At 43.3% G+C, this 21,368-nt stretch overlaps 1 protein-coding gene across 5 annotated transcripts in view; it reads left to right on the top strand.

Annotated features, from left to right (window-relative positions):
- Positions 1–21,368, top strand: part of nbeal2 (neurobeachin-like 2) — a 239,977-nt gene that overhangs the window by 133,427 nt on the left and 85,182 nt on the right. For all 5 annotated transcript variants that reach the window (XM_087986597.1, XM_087986596.1, XM_087986593.1 and 2 more), the window contains 6 exons: positions 6,673–6,755; positions 7,323–7,415; positions 8,773–8,944; positions 11,987–12,120; positions 15,934–16,093; positions 17,901–18,003. In XM_087986597.1, coding sequence (XP_087842723.1) covers positions 6,673–6,755; positions 7,323–7,415; positions 8,773–8,944; positions 11,987–12,120; positions 15,934–16,093; positions 17,901–18,003 — 745 coding nt within the window. The remainder of the gene's footprint in view (positions 1–6,672; positions 6,756–7,322; positions 7,416–8,772; positions 8,945–11,986; positions 12,121–15,933; positions 16,094–17,900; positions 18,004–21,368) is intronic.

The following is a 21,368-nucleotide window of genomic DNA, read 5'->3' as shown; positions in this document are numbered from 1 at the left end:
CTTCCAATAAAACAATAGTGATTATTCTACTAAATTATTTTGAGGTACCTGGTCATGGCCAGACAGGTCTATCTGCTCATGATAGATATCCTGTTTTGTCCCAAGGGTTCTGGGACAAATCCACCAGCAGCAAGCCAGTGCTCTCTGATCTGCCTCCTGTTAGGTGACTGTGTCATCTGCGGGATGACCAGCTGCCTGGCAAGGGAGCGTACAACATAAAAGTGACCCCAGAACACATTGAGAAGTTCAAAAGGTTAGAGATCTGTGAAGGCCCTCTTTGAATCTTCAGCGGACTGGTGGGAAACAGTCAAGGAGAGCATTAAGAGGCCATTCATCCTCAAAGCTGTTCAGAAGGCAAGAAGGAGTGAATGGTAAAATTGTACAAATTCCAGAAAAGCATGCAGAACCTGCTCTAACTGTGGACAATGGGGGTCGATGTCGCAGGGGGTATCCAGGAGATGAAGAACCAGCAAGCCTCTCTGTTTGCTTTGCAGGGCATAAAGATAATTGTCCGCTCCAACAACCATGGAGCACAATGAGATGCACTTACATTTCTTCTTTCAGAAGGTACACAGGGAGAGCTCTGTTATCAGCAGTGTGAAGGAATGTGTCACCTCAATCTGATAACGTGAGGATCAGCAAATCCTTTGAGAGCTAAACTGTATGACGTGAAATCTACAGAAAGCACAACCTCCCAGTCGTTGCTGTCCTGTGTCATGGAAGTCATAGATGAAAGCATGCAGGAGAGGTTGAACCAGATGCTGTCTCTGGATGAGTTGACTGAGGCCTTCAAGTCCTTTTGAGAAGAGTGAAACTCCTGGAGGTGATGGCTTACTAGTGGAGTTTTATTCAGCTCAGTGGGATTTGATAGGCCAGGATCTGCATGAGATGTACTGCAGTATGCTTTTGGCAGGTAGTGTGTGCAGATCCTCGAGGAAGGGCATCATCACGTTATCTACAATCAGAATGGGAGAGGGAGGACGTTAGAAATGGGTGACCAATTTCACTGCTGAATGCAGATTACAAAATCCTGTTTAAGCTCATCACCAACTGACTGAAGTCTGCTCTGGTATCGGTGATTCACTTTGACCAAACCTGTGCTGTACTGGGCAGGATGATCTCTGAGAGCCTCATGCTCCTCAGGGATACAATTGCCTATATGCAGGACAGCTGCCTCATCATGCTGGATCAGGAGAAGGCCTTTGACAGGATATCGCACACCTACACGAGGGATATGCTCCCTAAAATGGACTCTGGGAAGGGAATCCGCAATTGGATCGTGATTGCTCTACACCAACATTGTTAATGCAGTCTCAATCAATGGGTGGGAATCAGAAAGCTTCCTGATCAGATTTGAAGTCAGGCAGGGCTGCCCACTCTCTGCTGCCTTGTTTGTGTGTTGTATAGACCCCTTTACTGAGTCCATCAGGAAGGATATAAGCCGGAAAGGAGTGAGTATTCCAGGCAGCAGAAGTCAGCAGGTCCACGTCTCTGTGTTCTTGGATGATGTCGCTGTTTTCTGCTCTGATCTGCTGTCAGTGCACAGGTGCATGAGCATCTGTGAACAGTTTGAACTGGCATCAGAAGCCAAAGTAAATTGAGACAAGAGTGTTCTCCATGTTCTTTGGAGCCTGGCAGATTGATCCTTTATCCCCTTCACCATCAGGATAGATGACCTGAACATGTTGGGAATATGGTTCAGTGGGACTTGGGAGAAGACCATCGCCAAGGTGAGGCAGAAACTGGACTTTTGGGAGCATCGCTCCCCCTCCATTGCGAGTGTAAACCTGGTCATTGCCTGTGAAGGACTCTTGCTGTTGCTGCATGTGGTGCATGTCTGTTCTATGCTCCAAAACTGCACCGTTGCAGTAACATGAGCTATCTTCTCGAAGTCTAAGATGGATTGTGTCCAGAGCAACACCACGTACAATACTCTGGATCAAGTGGGAGTATGGTGGGAGATGTATCCAAGACCACCTTTATGTATGGCTGCATCAAACTGTGTGTAGACCCTTAGATACTCAAACACCAAATGTCACCACATACTGAGGTTCTACCTGTCCCTGGTGTTGTGAAGGATGGGCCTCGGCTCGCCATGGAATGCTCCAAATAGTTAGACTGTTCCATATCACCTTCCCTCCTGGAAAATTTGTAAAATAAAACATCTTTGATCACAAGTCCATCAGGAAGTGGTCAGCATGGAGCTTCCTCAAGACCCTGCAGAAAGGGAGAAGATTGTTCCTGTTGGGTGGTTCCCTGAGCAGACTGTTGCAGTTATTTGACAGTATGTGTTACCACCTGAGCTTTCCAACAGGTATCAAGGCGTAGCTTGGCCGGTCATGAGAAGGGCATGACCTTTGAGATCCTTTATGTATGTTCGGACTCTCTGCTGGCCATGAAATGGGGGGGGGGGGGGGGTATTTGTCACTTTTCTCCTGGAATGTGTCTTTGCAAAAGAAGTCTGGCGAGAGATGCAGTGGTTTTTGTCGAGGTTCATCATGAGCAGCTCCATGATGCTCTACAGTCTGATCTCCTGTGTTGCCAAACATCAACTCCGCCTGGAGGACTGTCAACTCTGTGAAAGACAGTCTTTGGTGCACTCAAACTTTGGTCATGAAAGGTACACAGTTGAACCCAACCACACATTGGACACTGGCACATTCTAAGATTCAGGACTGTGCTGAAAGATATACGAAAGGTTGGCATTGCAGCTGCCAAAGCACAGAGGCGGGGGGGGGAAAACACCATCTAAGTGTTTCTGCCAAAGTACAGAGAGTTATCAGACCCTCCTTATTGTCAAATTCCAGTCTGTTTTTTGCTCTGCAAAGAGTTTACAGAACTGTTTAGTACTTTCTGTCTGTACTCAGACAAAAGTTTTATGAATAATGTATTTTTGAAATATAAAAAAGAATTTAGGAAATGAACAATGTTGATAAATCTGTTCATCCTTTCATAATTGCTTTACCCTGCCTTTTCCCTCTGTCCCTCCCTCGCTCTGGTTCATTTTCTGTATTTAAATATTCTATGCCTTTTATTTGTTCACTTTGTCTCATTCGCTTTCATTTCCCATTTCACCTTTCTGTCTCCTGGCCATGCTAAATTGCCCATTGTATCGAGGGATGTGCAGGCTAGGTCGATTAACCATGGGAAATGCAGAGTTACAGGGATAGAGTTGGTGGGGGGGGGGGGTGGTGGAGTTGAAGAAAGTTTCTCTATTGTGGAAGAAATTATGTTTATTTGATTTAAACATTGAAGAAAGATTGAACAATGTCCAAAGTGTTGCTCTGTGGGACAGTGCTGAATTTGCAAGCCTTGCCTTCTCGCATTATTAAGGGTATTGCCCAAGATCACTCCCAGTGGGGGCAATTGAAATGTTGTAATTAAACACAAAGGCCTGTATTTCTCTGCCAGCCAGCACCTTGAGATGCACCCACATTTGAACTGTGACACCATCCTATTGCCCATTCATTTTCTTACCATGACCGCTTGTCACAACTGCTCTCCCACCACCACACCCAGGACACAGACCCTTCCCACTCCACTCCACTCCTCCATGCCTTCGACCTCTCCACAACTGGCTCACTTGCTGATCCTGAGCCACTGTATAATCTACAGTCCTCCTGCACCTATCTTTTGATCACTTGAACCAAGTAAGAAAAACTGCCACACTTTTTAACATAGCTGATGCACACGTCATCTTTGAAACATCATTCTGAAATTCTCGTGCTGCATTTATCTTGGAAGTAAGACATAACTTAAAATGTTTTACACTAATGAGTACTCGTGGATGTATGTTCTCTGCATCTCAATCTGCTGTTTTGAAGGTTGAATTTTCACAATATCCCCAATTAAGTCACCCTGCATTCTTAGTTTCCTGCTCTTATGGGCTGCATAAAACGAGTCCCATTATTTCTCTCTGTTTGTTATTTCTGTCTCTGTGTGTGTATCTTTTTCACTTTCCATTTATTTCTCTGTATGTCTTTCTCTCTCTGTCTCTCTCTGTCTCTGTCTCTCTCTCTCTCTGTCTGTCTGTCTGTCTGTCTCTCTCTCTCTCTGTCTCTGTGTCTCTCTCTCTCTCCCTCTCTCTCTCTCTCTCTCTCTCTCTCTCTCTATCTCCTTCTCTCTGTGTGTCTGTCTCTCTCTCTCTCTCCCTCCTGTGTGTGTGTGTGTGTGTGTGTGTGTCGCTCGCTCGCTCTCTCGCCCTGTCTCTCTCGCCCTGTCTCTCTCGCCCTGTCTCTCTCGCCCTGTCTCTCTCGCCCTGTCTCTCTCGCCCTGTCTCTCTCGCCCTGTCTCTCTCGCCCTGTCTCTCTCGCCCTGTCTCTCTCGCCCTGTCTCTCTCGCCCTGTCTCTCTCGCCCTGTCTCTCTCGCCCTGTCTCTCTCGCCCTGTCTCTCTCGCCCTGTCTCTCTCGCCCTGTCTCTCTCGCCCTGTCTCTCTCGCCCTGTCTCTCTCGCCCTGTCTCTCTCGCCCTGTCTCTCTCGCCCTGTCTCTCTCGCCCTGTCTCTCTCGCCCTGTCTCTCTCGCCCTGTCTCTCTCGCCCTGTCTCTCTCGCCCTGTCTCTCTCTCCCTGTCTCTCTCTCCCTGTCTCTCTCTCCCTGTCTCTCTCTCCCTGTCTCTCTCTCCCTGTCTCTCTCTCCCTGTCTCTCTCTCCCTGTCTCTCTCTCCCTGTCTCTCTCTCCCTGTCTCTCTCTCCCTGTCTCTCTCTCCCTGTCTCTCTCTCCCTGTCTCTCTCTCCCTGTCTCTCTCTCCCTGTCTCTCTCTCCCTGTCTCTCTCTCCCTGTCTCTCTCTCCCTGTCTCCCTCTCGCTCCCCCTCGCTCCCCCTGTCTCTCTCTCTCTCGCTCCCCCCGTCTCTCGCTCTCTCGCTCTCCCTGTCTCTCGCTCTCTCGCTCTCCCTGTCTCTCGCTCTCTCGCTCTCCCTGTCTTTCGCTCTCTCGCTCTCCCTGTCTCTCGCTCTCTCGCTCTCCCTGTCTCTCGCTCTCTCGCTCTCCCTGTCTCTCGCTCTCTCTCTCTCGCTCTCCCTGTCTCTCTCTCTCTCGCTCTCCCTGTCTCTCTCTCTCTCTCTCTCGCTCTCCCTGTCTCTCTCTCTCTCTCTCTCTCGCTCTCCCTGTCTCTCTCTCTCTCTCTCTCTCGCTCTCCCTGTCTCTCTCTCTCTCTCGCTCTCCCTGTCTCTCTCTCTCTCTCTCTCGCTCTCCCTGTCTCTCTCTCTCTCTCTCTCTCTCGCTCTCCCTGTCTCTCTCTCTCTCTCTCTCGCTCTCCCTGTCTCTCTCTCTCTCTCTCTCGCTCTCCCTGTCTCTCGCTCTCTCTCTCTCGCTCTCCCTGTCTCTCGCTCTCTCGCTCTCCCTGTCTCTCGCTCTCTCGCTCTCCCTGTCTCTCGCTCTCTCGCTCTCCCTGTCTCTCGCTCTCTCGCTCTCCCTGTCTTTCGCTCTCTCGCTCTCCCTGTCTCTCGCTCTCTCGCTCTCCCTGTCTCTCTCTCTCTCGCTCTCCCTGTCTCTCTCTCTCTCTCTCTCGCTCTCCCTGTCTCTCTCTCTCTCTCTCGCTCTCCCTGTCTCTCTCTCTCTCGCTCTCCCTGTCTCTCTCTCTCTCTCGCTCTCCCTGTCTCTCTCTCTCTCTCTCGCTCTCCCTGTCTCTCTCTCTCTCTCTCGCTCTCCCTGTCTCTGTCTCTCTCTCTCTCGCTCTCCCTGTCTCTCTCTCTCTCTCTCTCTCTCTCTCTCTCTCGCTCTCCCTGTCTCTCTCTCTCTCTCTCTCTCGCTCTCCCTGTCTCTCTCTCTCTCTCTCTCGCTCTCCCTGTCTCTCTCTCTCTCTCTCTCTCTCGCTCTCCCTGTCTCTCTCTCTCTCTCTCGCTCTCCCTGTCTCTCTCTCTCTCTCTCTCGCTCTCCCTGTCTCTCTCTCTCTCTCTCGCTCTCTCTCGCTCTCCCTGTCTCTCTCTCTCTCTCTCTCTCTCTCGCTCTCCCTGTCTCTCTCTCTCTCTCGCTCTCCCTGTCTCTCTCTCTCTCTCTCGCTCTCCCTGTCTCTCTCTCTCTCTCTCGCTCTCCCTGTCTCTCTCTCTCTCTCTCGCTCTCCCTGTCTCTCTCTCTCTCTCTCGCTCTCCCTGTCTCTCTCTCTCTCTCTCGCTCTCCCTGTCTCTCTCTCTCTCTCTCTCGCTCTCCCTGTCTCTCTCTCTCTCTCTCGCTCTCCCTGTCTCTCTCTCTCTCTCTCGCTCTCCCTGTCTCTCTCTCTCTCTCTCGCTCTCCCTGTCTCTCTCTCTCTCTCTCTCGCTCTCCCTGTCTCTCTCTCTCGCTCTCTCTCGCTCTCCCTGTCTCTCTCTCGCTCTCTCTCGCTCTCCCTGTCTCTCTCTCGCTCTCTCTCGCTCTCCCTGTCTCTCTCTCTCTCTCTCTCTCGCTCTCCCTGTCTCTCTCTCTCTCTCTCTCTCGCTCTCCCTGTCTCTCTCTCTCTCTCTCTCTCGCTCTCCCTGTCTCTCTCTCTCTCTCGCTCTCCCTGTCCCTGTGTGTCTCTCCCGACCCAACTCTTTCTCTCTGTACTTTGCTTTCATAGTCTCTCTGGACATAGTGACAAGAAGTGACCTGGTCTGCAGTAAAAGGCCCTTTGCTGGAGTTGAGGTTGCTGAAATAAACTCACATAACATCGAAGAGCCGCGTGGTGATTACTTTGTTACTGGTTTACTTTGTTCTTTAGGTCCAAACAACTTATTGCCATTTAAGCCTGACAGTGAGCTATCCGATCTGAGTAGCAAGCTGCTCCTTCATTATACTCCCAAGGTAAGTAAGTTCAGAAAGTGTTTTACATGAAAATTGTAACAAACTTAGGAAGATTTAAGTTCTCTCAAATCAAAGGCTGGTGCATGGGAAAATAGTCACTTGATGAAGATGGTACAAGTTCTAACCACCTGCAGAGCTGTAGCCAAGTGGGCAGAGGAGAAAATTGATTGGAGGAGGGTGGAGTTTGAAGGATGGATTGAGTAATGGATGCAGTTGATTCCTTCCAGAGGCAATTAGTGGCATAGTTGAGTGTGTGTTGCTTGAAGAGCACAGCAGGTCAGGCAGCATCCAAGGAGTAGGAGAATCGACATTTCAGGCATGAGCCCTTCATCAGGATGAAGAACTTTCTGATGAAGGGCTTATACCCGAAACGTTGATTCTCTGCTCCTCGCTGCCTGATCTGCTGTGCTTTTACAGCAATACAGTCATGACTCTGGTACTTCAGCATCTGCAGTCCTCATTTTCTCCTCCGCAATTAGTGGCATACACCATATTTGTGTTTGTGATGGCAACCATACCTTTAAGGTAACTGTTAGCTATATGAATGTTAATCTTGTTTGTGTTTAGGCCTGCAGAAATCAGATTTGTTTAGATCTGTCCACAAACCACTTCTATGATGGGAGGTTGACTGGGCACAATACAGTCAACTGGGATATCAAGGTGAGTATCAGTTTTATGGGAAATGTCAACAAGCTTAACACAGCATTATCTGTACTACAGTTTGGGACGTAAGAGCAGGATGGATGGGGGAAGTGCAGCTTACATTTCACCTTACCACAGCCATGACATTTAAACCAATGGCAGGGGAACTTCCACTAGATTGTCTGGTGCTTCTCTGCAAGCTAAGAGCAAGGCTCAGAATCTTGTAAACTGGGATCATTGTGGTTCATAGAGGTCCCCCATGGAGGCACATTGGAAACATCCGGCACCTCTGGGTTCAATCGTCTGACCACAGAGACCTGACCCCACCTAGCAAGGAGCCATCACCCACCATTGGCTTGCAGCACTGTGACAGGAATACAGTGTAAGTGACCTGACATCAGCTCTTTAGGATGTAAAATCCAATTATTGGATTGGAGAATGTAGAAATTGCCAAGTTTGCCTGTGGGAAAACAAATTGTGGATAGTACAGTAACAGCAGACATTACTACACACAATCCTCTTCCACACACAAGTGGACCTGGGCTAATAATTCCAACAGACAGACGCACGCACACATAAAATCACGTCCATGTCTTTCAAACTCTACTATGTGTGTGTCTCTCTCTCTCTCTCTCTCTCTCTCTCTCTCACTCACTCACTCACTCACTCACTCACACTCACTCACTCACTCACTCACTCACTCACTCACTCACTCACTCACTCACTCTCTCACACTCTCTCACACTCTCTCACACTCTCTCACACTCTCTCACACTCTCTCACACTCACTCACACTCTCACACTCTCACACTCTCTCACTCTCTCACTCTCTCACTCTCTCACTCTCTCACTCTCTCACTCTCTCACTCTCTCACTCTCTCACTCTCTCACTCTCTCACTCACTCACTCACTCACTCACTCACTCACTCACTCACTCACTCACTCACTCACTCTCTCTCTCACACTCACTCACTCTCTCACACTCTCTCTCTCTCTCTCTCTCTCACTCTCTCACTCTCTCTCTCACTCTCTCACTCTCTCACTCTCTCACTCTCTCACTCTCTCACTCTCTCTCTCTCTCTCTCTCTCTCTCTCTCTCTCTCTCTCTCTCTCTCACTCTCTCACTCTCTCACTCTCTCACTCTCTCACTCTCTCACTCTCTCACTCTCTCACTCTCTCACTCTCTCACTCTCTCACTCTCTCACTCTCTCACTCTCTCACTCTCTCACTCTCTCACTCTCTCACTCTCTCACTCTCTCACTCTCTCACTCTCTCACTCTCTCACTCTCTCACTCTCTGGTTCTTTAGGTCCTCCCATGTATCAACAAGCTGTTTGTTTATTCCTATAGTCTGAAATCATTCTTCATCTTATTAGGATGTGATCAACTGTGTTGGGGGGATGGGTGTCCTCCTACCACTTCTGGAACAAGTGGCTTCCAAAAGTGACGATTCAGAGGAGAATCAGGAGACGACTGACTTAGTGGGACCAGAACTGACCTCTTCACAGAACATCCAAGGAATGCTCCTACCTTTGGGCAAGTCTTCAGGTAAATCTCTTGACCAGAATTTTGGCTCCTCAGATGCTGCCTGACCTGCTGTGCTTTTCCAGCTCCACAGTTTCAACTCTGACCTCCAGCATCTGCTGTCCTCATTTTCTCCCAAAATTTTATAGTCTCTACCCTCCAAGAATGGTCTGGCAGATATGGAGTGTAAAATTTAAGTGCAATGTTAGGGGTATTGAGCTCATCATCTGCCTTCATTTTTTAACCATCACCTTTGTTATTTTACCAGTGATAGGGTGTGGCTGGTTCACCCTTGGGATCGAGGCCAGTTAATAGTTACTGAAGAGCCACTTCCCACTGTTAGCGCATGTACTGTCCATGCCACACAATAAGGCCACCATATACACTCCAGTGGCCTGACTGCTGACCCATGTTGATAGCTTTCCTCCTGATTGGGAACCTTACCATCAACAGCCAGCAAAAAGAGCTGACCCTGCTTCAAGACCCCTTCCCCTTTCCCCAGCGTCTTGGTCACAACTCGTCCAAACACCTACTTGGGAGGTGTATATGGATGGATAAGAGGTGAAAACAGCTACATAACCTGACATCCTGTCCAAAAGAACTGCCACGGAGATCATAATTCCAGCTGGAATAGCTCCAAGAGTATGTTTCATCATGAGACTGTACCTACAGAGATTTGGGAGAAAGCAAAAATATTGATAAATAAGGCATGTATAAAATACCCTGCTTCTGTACATTACTGTAACTCTCACGACTGTCCACAAACTCTGCATTTTTCCATCTCTTGTTCCGTGTCAGTCCCCTACTTCATTCATCCCGGGTTTGTTGTCCATGCCATTAGCCATTAAAGTGTGAAGTTCTGAAAATTTCTGCACCTATCCTCCATCTGAAATATTCTTTAAAACTACATCTTCCAATATTCATGCTTTTTTTTAGTCTGATTGCTTTTAAATCTGTCCCTACAGGAAGTATTGCCAGCTGCAGAAGTTGGAGCTCTAGGTTCAGGAGCTCGCTCTATGGTTGGCGACATTGTGATATGCTGAGGCTGAGATATATGCAATAAGTACATTCAGAGAGGAGGTTACACTGCACGCTAGCAGTGAAACTGGCGAAAAGACTTTGTAAAGTAGAAAGTAACAACAGAAGACAAATAAAGCATAGAGAATCACTCAATAAGATTAAAATTAGTCAAAAAGGCAGAATTGAAGGCAGTCTATGACATTTGCAAAATAGTCAATGATTTGAATACCCAAATGGATACGATTTAATTGTAATAATAAAGACATGTCTCCACAGTGCCCAAGATTGGGAGTTAAATGTCTAGGAGTGACAGGTAATAAGGCTAAAGGAGAAGGGTAGTACTTTTCGGGACAAGATCAGTACATCCGTGAGAATAGATCTTAGATCAAAGGATCATGATGGAATCAGTTTATGTGGAGCTAAGAAACAGGAAAGGGCAGCAAACATTGGTGAGTTGCTCAGTTGCTCCAGCAATTTCTGTTTTTGTTTCAAACATTGATAGCTACTGCTTATAGACCACTAGACTTTGTTGGTAATATTAGGCATGACATAAAGCAGGAAATTAGGGATACATGTAATGTGTAGAGATACAGTAATAAAGGAAACTTCAATTTATATACCAAGTCAGAACTAATATTCTGGAGGATTAATTTCTAGCATATGTACCAAATGTTTCTGACTCAGTACATTGAGGAGCCAACTAGGGATTGAGTTATTTTGTAAGGGAAAATGAAGAACTTGGCTGTAAAGGAACCTTTGAGTATTAAGTTAGAATTTCACTTTAAGTTTGAATACAATACAGTTCATTCTTAAATTAGGGTCTTAAGTCTGAAGAAAGAAAGTTTATGAAGAACTGAGTTGCAAGTTGACTCTGGTGGATTTGGAAAATACATTAAAACCTTTGATGGTAGACAGGCCATGGCAAGTATTCAAAGATATGTTACATTCTTTACAACAGAAACATATGTGATTAGGGAACAATACCAGTAAGGATTAAAAATTTGTTAACAGTCAGAAAACAGAGTTGGAATAAATGGATCATTCTCAGGATGTTACAAATAAGATACTGTAAAGGATCAGCGTGAGCTCCACAGATCTATTTAAATGATTTGGATGGGGATATCAATTATAGCATTTAAGATTTGCTGATGAGGCTAAACTGACGAGGGATATGCGTTATATGGAAGGTTCACTGAGACTTTAAGAGGACTTTGACAGGTTAAGTGAACAGAGTAGAACATGACAGATGGACTATAATGTGAATAGGTGTGACTTTCATTTTAAAACAAGACAGTTTTTTTTTTAAATGATGGGAAGTGTGAATGTCCAAAGAGACTCGGATGAGTTTGTTTATGAGTCACTAATAGTTAGTGTGCAGGTGCAGTAAGTAATTAGGAAGGGAAATTGAATGTTAGCTTTCATCAGGTAGGGATTTGAATTCAGGAATAAAAATGCCTTGATTCAGTTATATATTGCTTTGGTAAGATCTCACTTAGATTATTTTGTACAGGTTTGGTTCTTTTTTTTGAGGAGGGATACTTTTTGCAATTGAAATTCACTGAATGAATCCTGAGCATGGCTGAATTGTCTTCTAAAGAGAGTGGGTGTGTACTACATGGAATTCCGAAGAATGAGTTGACCTAATTTAAATTCTTAATTGTTTTGACAAGGCGATGTAATTAAGATGTTTCCCACTGTTGGTGAGGTTTAACACCAGGGCACATGATTTTAGGATTAGGGGCAGGAATTTAAGACTGAAATGAGGAGAATTTTCGACACACAAAGGGTGTTGAATCTTTGGGTCAGCTCCTTTCAAAGGATTTTCCATCTGTAAATCCTATCCAGAAAATCCTGCCAGACCTGCAGGTCTTTTCATTTAACATCAAAACATTTAAAATCAAATCTTTTAGTGAATGGAGCTTTGTGCAATTAAGTGTGAACTTGAAAAGGTTCTGCTCAAGGATATGATGCTGACATGATGTTGACATTCCATGAAGATGAGACCAAATGATTCTTCTTGCTAACTTACTTGTGGTCTTTTTATAGAGAGCAAATTGGAGAGGAATAGTGTAGCTGCGTTTTTGCTGCTAGTTAAGAATTTAATCCGAAACCACACCATAAATCAGGAGAATTTCATCCAGTGCAATGGCCCGGCTGTCATAGGTGCCCTGTTGCAAAAGGTAAGACCTGTGAATTTTGTACTTGCATAGATTGTGGTCATCACTGGCAAGATTGGTCACTTGTCCATTCTTAATTGCCGTTGCCCAATGTAGGTCTGGCCATTTCAGTGAGCAGTTAAGAATTGACCATATTGCTGGAGATGCAGGAACAGTTAACTCTTGTATCTGCACCTCCAACCAATCAGCACCCACTTATAATGCTGTATAACTTGTTGTTTTCTTTCTTCAAGTTTGTTTCTTGAGTTCTTAACTTGATGAGTCTTAGAAAAGCTTCGACTTGTGTGTGTTTTTCTAAAGCAATGTTTAAGTTTTGTACTGCTAAGCAATTATTTTATGAACTTGTAAACGTTAAGCCGAGTTCTGGATATGATCTTATACTATAACCATATACAGTATTCTCAAATGTGGTTTGTTCAAGGTTCTTAATAAGATTAGCATAACTTCTCTTCCTTTCTATTCATCAACAAAGAGCCTTCTGTTTGGGGTTGCTTTCCATAATGATCTTTTATAACTAACTAAAACAATGTGATTTGTGTACTTACATTCCCAGATCTCTTTGTTTCTCTATCCCAATTGTTCATATTTTTATTAATTCTGTACTTTGTGTGATTTATTACTGTCTTAAATCAGGACTATCTCTCACCCCCCAACTACCTCCCCTCCCACTCCTCCAATGGGGTGCAGATCTTCAAATTTAGAAACTTTGGTTTTGATTCCAATGTCTTAACTGTCATTGGCAATTGTGACCTCATGCTTTATTTTCCCAATTGTATCCCTTTAAATGTGTATTTAAAATTTTAAAGAGGGCAATCAGATGACCTCACAATCTTCTATATTCAATGGAATACAAGTTTAATTTATGTATTCTATAGTCATTACTTAGCCTTCTGACCCTGGTATAATTTTAGTGAATTTGCAAAGGCAGGGTTAAAGCTGAAACATATTTGTCGGGCACCTGGAGGGGGAGCCTTACAATATATCTATTATATGTCTATAGGCTTGCCCTGAAGTCTTTAGGCATAAGGTACAAGTACTCATGCTCTTTGACAGACGGTGCAAAGAACTTGTATTAAATAACTACCCATCCTGTGCCCACCCTATATATTCAGTAACTACCCATCCTGTGCCCACCTTATATATTCAGTAACTAACCCATCCTGTGCCTACCCTTAGACTGTTTCATTGGACTCCTCAAGATTCCTCAATTTAGAATTGATTAGAAATAACTACTGTGTTGAAACAGGTCATTTGGCCCAACAAGTCTACACTGGCCTCTGAAGGTAACCCACCCAGACCCAGTCCTCAAACGTATATTTACCCCTCACTAATGCACCCAATACTAAGGGCAATTTAGCATTGCCAATTCACCTGACCTGCACATCTTTGGACTGTGGGAGGAAACCAGAGCATCTGGAGGAAACCCATGCAGGCAAGGAGAGGATGTGCAAACTCCACACAGACAGTTGCCCGAGGCAAGAATCGAACCTGGGTCACTGGTGTTGTGAGGCAGCAGAGCTAACCACTGAGCCACCATGCCACCCACGGAACATAATAATAGCATCTTAACAAGTTTTTATTTTAGTTTAAATTGAAGCAGTTTCAGACACACTAGTCAAGCTTGTTTAAATTGTCACCCATTCTATTACATTACACTTACTGTACAAAAAAAAAGCTAATGTTTGGAGCTGGAGTTAGAGACGAATGTCCCTGTGAGAGCAGGATTAGGGGGAAGGAAATCTGTGAACAAATTTCAAAAGATTACAAAGGATATGACTTTGCAGTTAATGAGATTTTATGAAGCTTAATGAGGTCTCATGATAGCTAACAAATTTCATTAAACTTAGCAAGGATGTTTTGTCAGTTATCATTACTTTGGAGTAAAAATTTTCTTTTAAAGCTTCCAGTTTTAAACAAAGGAACTTGTTATATTTGCAGAAAGTTTGCAGACAATTCCTGCTCAGTTAGAGCTGAACTAATTACCGTATACTTAAATCATTTTAGAAACGCAGATTCAAGAGAAGCAAGTAATAAAACAGAATTATCAAAGCCTAGACTGCAGTTTTTATTGTAGAAAGGATGATAACATGAGAACAGAGACCACTACATCTTCCAAGGGAAGTTTGGATGAGCATCTGTCGAGAAGGAAGGCAGAAGGCTGTGGAAAAAGAGTCTGGCAATTAAATTCATTTTTAGTTTAATCTATCAAAGAACCAGCAGAGACATATCGATATGGGATTGTGATAATTGTGGGCAGCATGGTGGCTTAGTCGTTAGAACTGCAGCCTCACAGCGCCAAGGGCCCGAGTTCAATTCCAGTCTCTGGTGACTGTCTGCATGGAGTTTGCACATTTTCCCCCTGTCTGTGTGGGTTTTCTCCAGGTGCTCCTGTTTCCCCTTGCAGACTGGGTGGATTAGCCATGGTAAATTCCCCATAGTGTTCAAGGATGTGCTGGCTAGGTGGATTAGTCACTGGAAATGCAGGGATAGGGTGGGGGGTTGGATCTGGGTGGGTTGCTGTACTGATGGTCTGTGTGCACTCTATTGGCCAAAGGATTCAATGGTTTTATGAAGGGAACATATCAGAATCATGCAAAACAGAAAAAGGGGCCATGGAGTCTGAGTGGCTATGCTGACTATTAGCTGCAACTGTTCATTGGATCTGCCCCCCCCAGCTCTGTTCCTTTCTTCAGGCAAATTGTTGTCTTTATTGGTAGTACTCTCTGTGTAGGTATTCTTCAACTTGTTCAATAGTATGCTTTCAATAAAAAAAGGGTGATTGAGTACATAAGGGAACAATTAGTTATGTTAAATGCCATCTTAGAATTAAAGGGTCAAAAAAACAATCAATACAAATGTATATTCAAAAGATAATGATAACACACTCTAAGGACAGCTAACACACTACCAAGATATTTTCCAATCAATCTGTTCAGAAATAGTTTTACACACCTCTAGAATAGTTGAGATTTGAACCCAGGACTCCTGGCTCAAAGATAGGGAAACGTAAATTTTTGGCAATCACAGCTGAAGGTTTGGTTCTGTTTTCCTACCTCATAAACCCAGTCATCTGTTTGTGCAATTTTAAGGTTCTAATATTGCACAGAAGGAAGAACATTTTTGATTTTTGAAACTGAGTAAAGGCTCTGGAATGCAGATCTCTACTGTTTAGTAGAACTAGAAACCATATAAGTGAGGTGTGACAATCAGCATTGTGTGGGAAATGAAAGAGAAACCTCTGGATGACAGAGGTACATGAGTACCTCCTGTGCTCAGTGCTGTGTTGTTTTCTAAGTCGATCTCAAACATCAGGTATAGACAGAAAACATTATCTTTTAATAAACCTTCTGAATCATGGCTAATGGGCTGCAGTGTTTTGTCTTGATACTGATACAAATTTTGCATTCCCAAAAACTCCTCTGTTTCTTTATATTGGTGTCAGTCATGGTTCAGTGGTAACACACTCACTTACGATGGGAGGGTGAGTTCAAGGACTACATTGAAGACTTGAACACAACATTTAAGCTGAAACCTCAGTGCATAGCTGAGTGTGTGCTGGGCTACTGAAGATGCTATTTTCCATATGAGACATTAAACTAAGGCCCTGTCATTCTTGATTGGATATAGAAAACTTGTGGTACTGATTGAGGAAGAGTAGGATAATAACTGGCCAACTTTTTACTCTTCAATTGACATCACTAAGATGGGTCATCGGGTTATTTGTGACTATGTATCAATGTGTAACATTGTAAAGGATTTTGAGATGCCCCGTTATCATGAAACAAGCTATAAAAACACAGGTCTTTCTTTGCAAAGGTTCCAAACCACAGAGTGGACATGAATGTACTGATGGCCTGTCAGTTCCTCATGGAGCAGGTAGCTAGTGAAGGCAATAATCTCCTCCTCCACTGCATGTACCAGTACCTGCTCTTTGACTTCCGCATCTGGAGCCACAGCGATTTTGCCGTTCGATTGGGTAATGATTTACATTTCATTTGGAAAACCTCTTGCTGGGCTACAGTCTGTGCAATAGTATGATAGATTGGGCTAAGATGAAGTGGGAGGATCAAGTCAAGTCTCAACTGAGAGCAATCCAAAAGATTTGGTCCCTAGCATCTGATCTCTGCATGGCAATTTATTCAACTGCTTTTACTGCAAAATCCTTGTACGTTTTTATTAGATTATGAATGAAGAATAGATTTAAGCCAGTAACTACTTCAATTTTCAGAAGCTGTTCAGAAAAATTAAAATTAACTTGTGTGCAAATTAGAATGAGCAAGGATTGTAATGGGATTGGGCAAAACATGATGCGATAGGAAGGCCAACATTTAAACTTTGATCCTATTGAGTGGCTGCTTGAACCACTTTAGAAGGCTGTTAGGAACATACGAATTAGGAACAGGAGTAGGCTACTCAGCCCATCACATCTGCCCCACCATTCTTTAAAAGTCAATAAAATCTAGGCTGATCTGATTACTGTGTGTTCCTGCACATCTCCAATAACCTTTCACCCCTTGCTTGTCAAGCATCTGTCTACCACCTCAAAAATGTTCAAGCATTCTGTTTCCACCACCTTTTTGAGGAAGAGAGCTCCAGGCTCATGACCCTCTGAGAGGAAAAATAAATCTTATTTCTCTCTTAATCGGTGATCTTTTAATTATAAATAGTGATCCCCAATCAATGTCTTATACATTTCAATCAAGTCACTCTTACTGTTCTCAACTATAATGAATGTCAAGCTTAGCTCATAAGACAACCTAACTAGCCTAGATATTAGTCTGCTAAGCCGTCTTGGAATTCATTCCAATAAATTGACATTTTTCCTTACATAAGAAGACCAACGTTTTATGCACTATTTCAGGTATAGTCTCACCAAGCATAGTCCCCTAACTTTTGTAATTGATTTCCCGAACTATAAATGAAACATTCACCTGGCTTTCCTAGTTACTTGTATACATACATACATTCTAGCCTTGTGTGTGTTAGGACACCCAGATCCCTATGCACCTCAAAGCTCTGTAATCTTTTACCAATTTGATAGTTATGCATCTTTTTCATCCTGCTGAAATGGACAGTTTCACACTTCATACTCCATTTGTCAATTTAGCAGCGAATTAGGAAAAGTAGTAGGCCATTCAGTTCCTCGGTTTGACACATATTTATGAGTCTGAAAAGGACAGGAGGTTTCCTTCTCTAAAGGATGTTAATAAAACAGATTCCAACAATCCAATAGCTGTAGAGTCATGATTATTTAAACTTTTACTACTAAAATTCAAATTGGCATGGCAGGGTTTGATCATTTTTATTCCACATGTTTAGTGCAGGACATTATTAGTCTGGTAAAGTAACCACTAGGCTATCCTATCCTCACTGTGTTTAAAACATGTTTTAAGGGAGCCTGACTGGGCTTCTAGCTGTGCATTGCCTGACTTGTGAATGCTTGATGTGGAAAATGTGCTTGAAATGGGACATGTTCCATTCTGTAATATTAACATCCTTTGGATGAAAAAAAATTATTGCTTGCTCTTTTTAAAAGTTCATTTCAGAGATTAACAAGGCTGCTCTTTGTTGAACGTTGTTTGCTCAGAGGGTGACTGCCTATAAAATCTGCCTGTGTATCAAAATAAACCTTCACTGCTGTGTAGTCTGCTGAAGAGTCATCTAGTCTCAAAACATTAGCTTGCTTTCTCTCTATGGATGCTGCCTGACCCGTTATGATCTCCAGCATTTTTGTTTTCTGTGTAAGATGAACATTGACTGTCTAATTCTCTTCACACTTACAGGTCACATACAGTACTTATCCACAATTGTCAAAGATCACAAGCAACGTATCAGAAAGAAGTATGGTGTGCAGTACATTCTAGACTCCATCCGAACACATTATGGGTGAGTAAAAAGTTTTATGTGTCAGATTTAGGTTGTAAGTTGTAACTATCTGCTCTTCAGTTACTAATTTTTCAATAGAGCGAGGATTAATTGTCATTAATTGAGCTACTGGTTATTCATAGGGTTGGGATTATTTGCTGTACAACTGTGTAGGTTTACTGTTTATTCAACATAGTAATGGTTGCTTGTTCAGTAACTACAGAGTTATTGTTTACTAAGTAGCACATGGATAAGAAACTTAACATATTTAAAACAACTCTTTGGATTTAGCCATCATCAGCAAGGCTAGAATTTATTACCAATGCTAATTAGTATTCATCTGCCACCTTATATCACTTTATAGAGAATTTCAACAATATAATGATGACCATTAATCCATTGTCAATTGTCAGAAAAGCCAATCTCTTTTGCTACTGTCCTTTAAGGAAGGAAACTGCTATCCTTACCTGGACTGGCCTACATGCGTCTCCAGACCCACAGAACTGTGGTTGACTCTTAACTGCTGGCTAACCAGTTTTGCCCTCATCCATTGAATGAAAAAAAAGTCGATAATGCTGATGTCGGATGGGTATAAGAAAGATGTCAAACCAGATTAGGTCAGAACGTTTCCTGAGAAGTGAAACTGGAACTGACCTCAGCATTATGGAATTTGAAAAAATGGGGATAAAAATGACAACTCAGGAGGGCTGTGTATTGGTTCTACGTATTGCTGCTGTGTCTTCCTTTCTATAAAATTTGAGAGACACTTGTGATATAAATAGTTCTATTTTTTCAAAATGGATTAAGAAGGCATTCAGCTTTTGTATATTTAAGTGACACAAACAAAAGAAAAGCATCTAACTGTTGAGTCTGTCTTTTTAAGTAGCAAAGTTTATTGGTCATAGCAAGGCGTATTGTTAAACAGAGGAAAGGCAGGGCAACTCAAGCTTTCCTACAGTTAAGGAAATTAGCATGTAAAACCTCACAAGTACCAATCTCCAGACAACTCCTTGTACAACATGCAGGTGAGTGTAGAAATAGGAGGATGAAGTTTATGAATGCACGACTGAAAATATGGTGCAGGAAAGCAGGCTTAGATTGGTGGGACATTGGTGCCACCTCTGGGGAGGTACAGGTTGCACCAAAACAGAACTGGGACCAATTTTCTTGTCAGTTCTATTGGTAAAGATTTAAATGAACTTGACAGTGGCATAGTAACAAGGACATAATATTAGAAAGGAATGTCAAGGTGCACATGAGAGACAGATAGCATTGAAGGAGGAAAGGAGTTAGTTGTTTTTTGATTAGTGGGGGTGGGGCAGTAATAAAATATAAATTCTGTTAGTATCTATGTATGTGGTGAGTAAGACTGGAAAATTGCAGGTGCATGTCACTGTGTGGAACTATATCATTGTGGGTCTAAGGAAGATCTGGCTTAAAGAAGGGCAGGACTGGGTATTAAATATTTCAGGTTTTCAAGCCTTCAGGAAAGGAAGGAAACTGAGGCAGAGTGCAGTTTTATTAAGGAGAACATTGCACTGCTGGAGATGAGATGTCTCAGAGGGATTAAAGACATGAAAATATTTGGCGAGAACAAAGGAATAAAAAAGGAAATGATTACCCTGACGATGCTCGATGCAGGGTATTAAATATTTTTCTCTTTGGCTCCTCTTGAGTATTCTTTGATTTCAAAAAAATATTTGAGGGATGTGGGTGTTGCTGGCCGGCCAGCATTAATGCCATCCACAGTTGCCCTTGAGAAGTTGGTAATGAGCTGCCTTTTTGAACTGATGCAGTCCACCTGCTGTGGTTTGACTCAAAATGCCATTAGAGGGGGAATTCCAGGATTTTGACCCAACGACAGTGAAGGAACGGCGATATACTTCAGAGGCTACATTTTGGCTTTCAGGGACTACTTTTCATTCTCACTGACTCCTTTATTAGATGATGCAGCCACATACTAACATTACATCATTTATTTGTGATGGGGTTTAGGATATTATATTTCACACAGAAGCAGAATTAGAAGATGTCGTCAACATAGTCAATAGTTATGGGTTTAAATTAATTAACTTCATAATACTCAAAAAAAGTGGTAATTTCTTAGATTCCACAGTATTTAAATTGATACAAAGAACAAGACATAGGTGTTCTGCAAAGTGGTTGTCCTGTCTGCATTTTGTCTCCCCAGTGTAGGCCATACTATATTGTGTGTAATGAATAGAGTGAAGTGTAGGCAAATCACTGCTTCACTGCTGAAGCCTTGGGACTTTGATAGTGAAGAGGGATGAAGTAAATGTTGCATCTTCTATGATTGGATGGAAAGGGAAGTGCCTTTGGGCTGTGGGGAGGTGATGGATTCACTCCTCCTTCACCTTGGTCCACTCCTCCTCCACTCCCAGTAGTATATATCCATTGGCAGATTCTTCAATTTAACACATCAAGCAAATGAGATCATTTAATTGCTCCATTTCAATGGTATATGAGAGCAGAGGATAACATTTATTAAAGAGATTCTTGGTACCTATGAATTCAAATATTGCGTACCTGTTAATGGTGTTAATACTGTACATTGCACAAACTATGGCCACCACTTTTGCCCCAAACGATGCCCAGTCGACGTCAAACTCCCATGGAAGCGAATAGTGTTTAAAAAATTTGAACTACAGGTAAAATTAACCTGCATATGCTGCAACTTTGTAGTAAACAGACAAGTTGTTTCCTCCCCTAACAGGGTGTTGCCATCAAGCCAAAAGACATTTTGTCAACCATTCATCGGAATAATCTGATATGCATTTCAGTACTAGTGTGCTGCCGGGGATAAAGGCTTTATTTCAAAATGACTAGTACAGAGGGACCTCGAATATGTGAATATCAGTTATCAAATTCCGGCTTATTCAAAGAAGGTCTCAAGGTTCCGATACAAACATTACATCAGAGAGGTGTTTCCAACACTGATCATGTCTTTTGTTTAGAATGATTAAAAATGGGCTTCTCTCACTCACTCACTCACTCACTCACTCAGTTATTAGATTAGATTAGATTACTTACAGTGTGGAAACAGGCCCTTCGGCCCAACAAGTCCACACCGACCCGCCGAAGCGCAACCCACCCATACCCCTACCTTTACCCCTTTAACCTATCACTACGGGCAATTTAGCATGGCCAATTCACCTGACCCGCACATCTTTGGACTGTGGGAGGAAACCGGAGCACCCGGAGGAAACCCACGCAGACACGGGGAGAATGTGCAAACTCCACACAGTCAGTCGCCTGAGTTGGGAATTGAACCCGGGTCTACAGGCGCTGTGAGGCAGCAGTGCTAACCACTGGGCCACCGTGCCGCCCACTCATTTCTCTTTTTTTTTCTCAGGGGTGTTCCCTAA

The sequence above is a fragment of the Chiloscyllium plagiosum genome, unplaced genomic scaffold (assembly GCF_037043375.1).
Source record: "Chiloscyllium plagiosum isolate Xiang-an unplaced genomic scaffold, Cpla_swu_hap1 HiC_scaffold_4, whole genome shotgun sequence".
Lineage (NCBI taxonomy): Eukaryota > Metazoa > Chordata > Chondrichthyes > Orectolobiformes > Hemiscylliidae > Chiloscyllium > Chiloscyllium plagiosum.
This window is presented reverse-complemented; position numbering and strand designations above follow the sequence as displayed.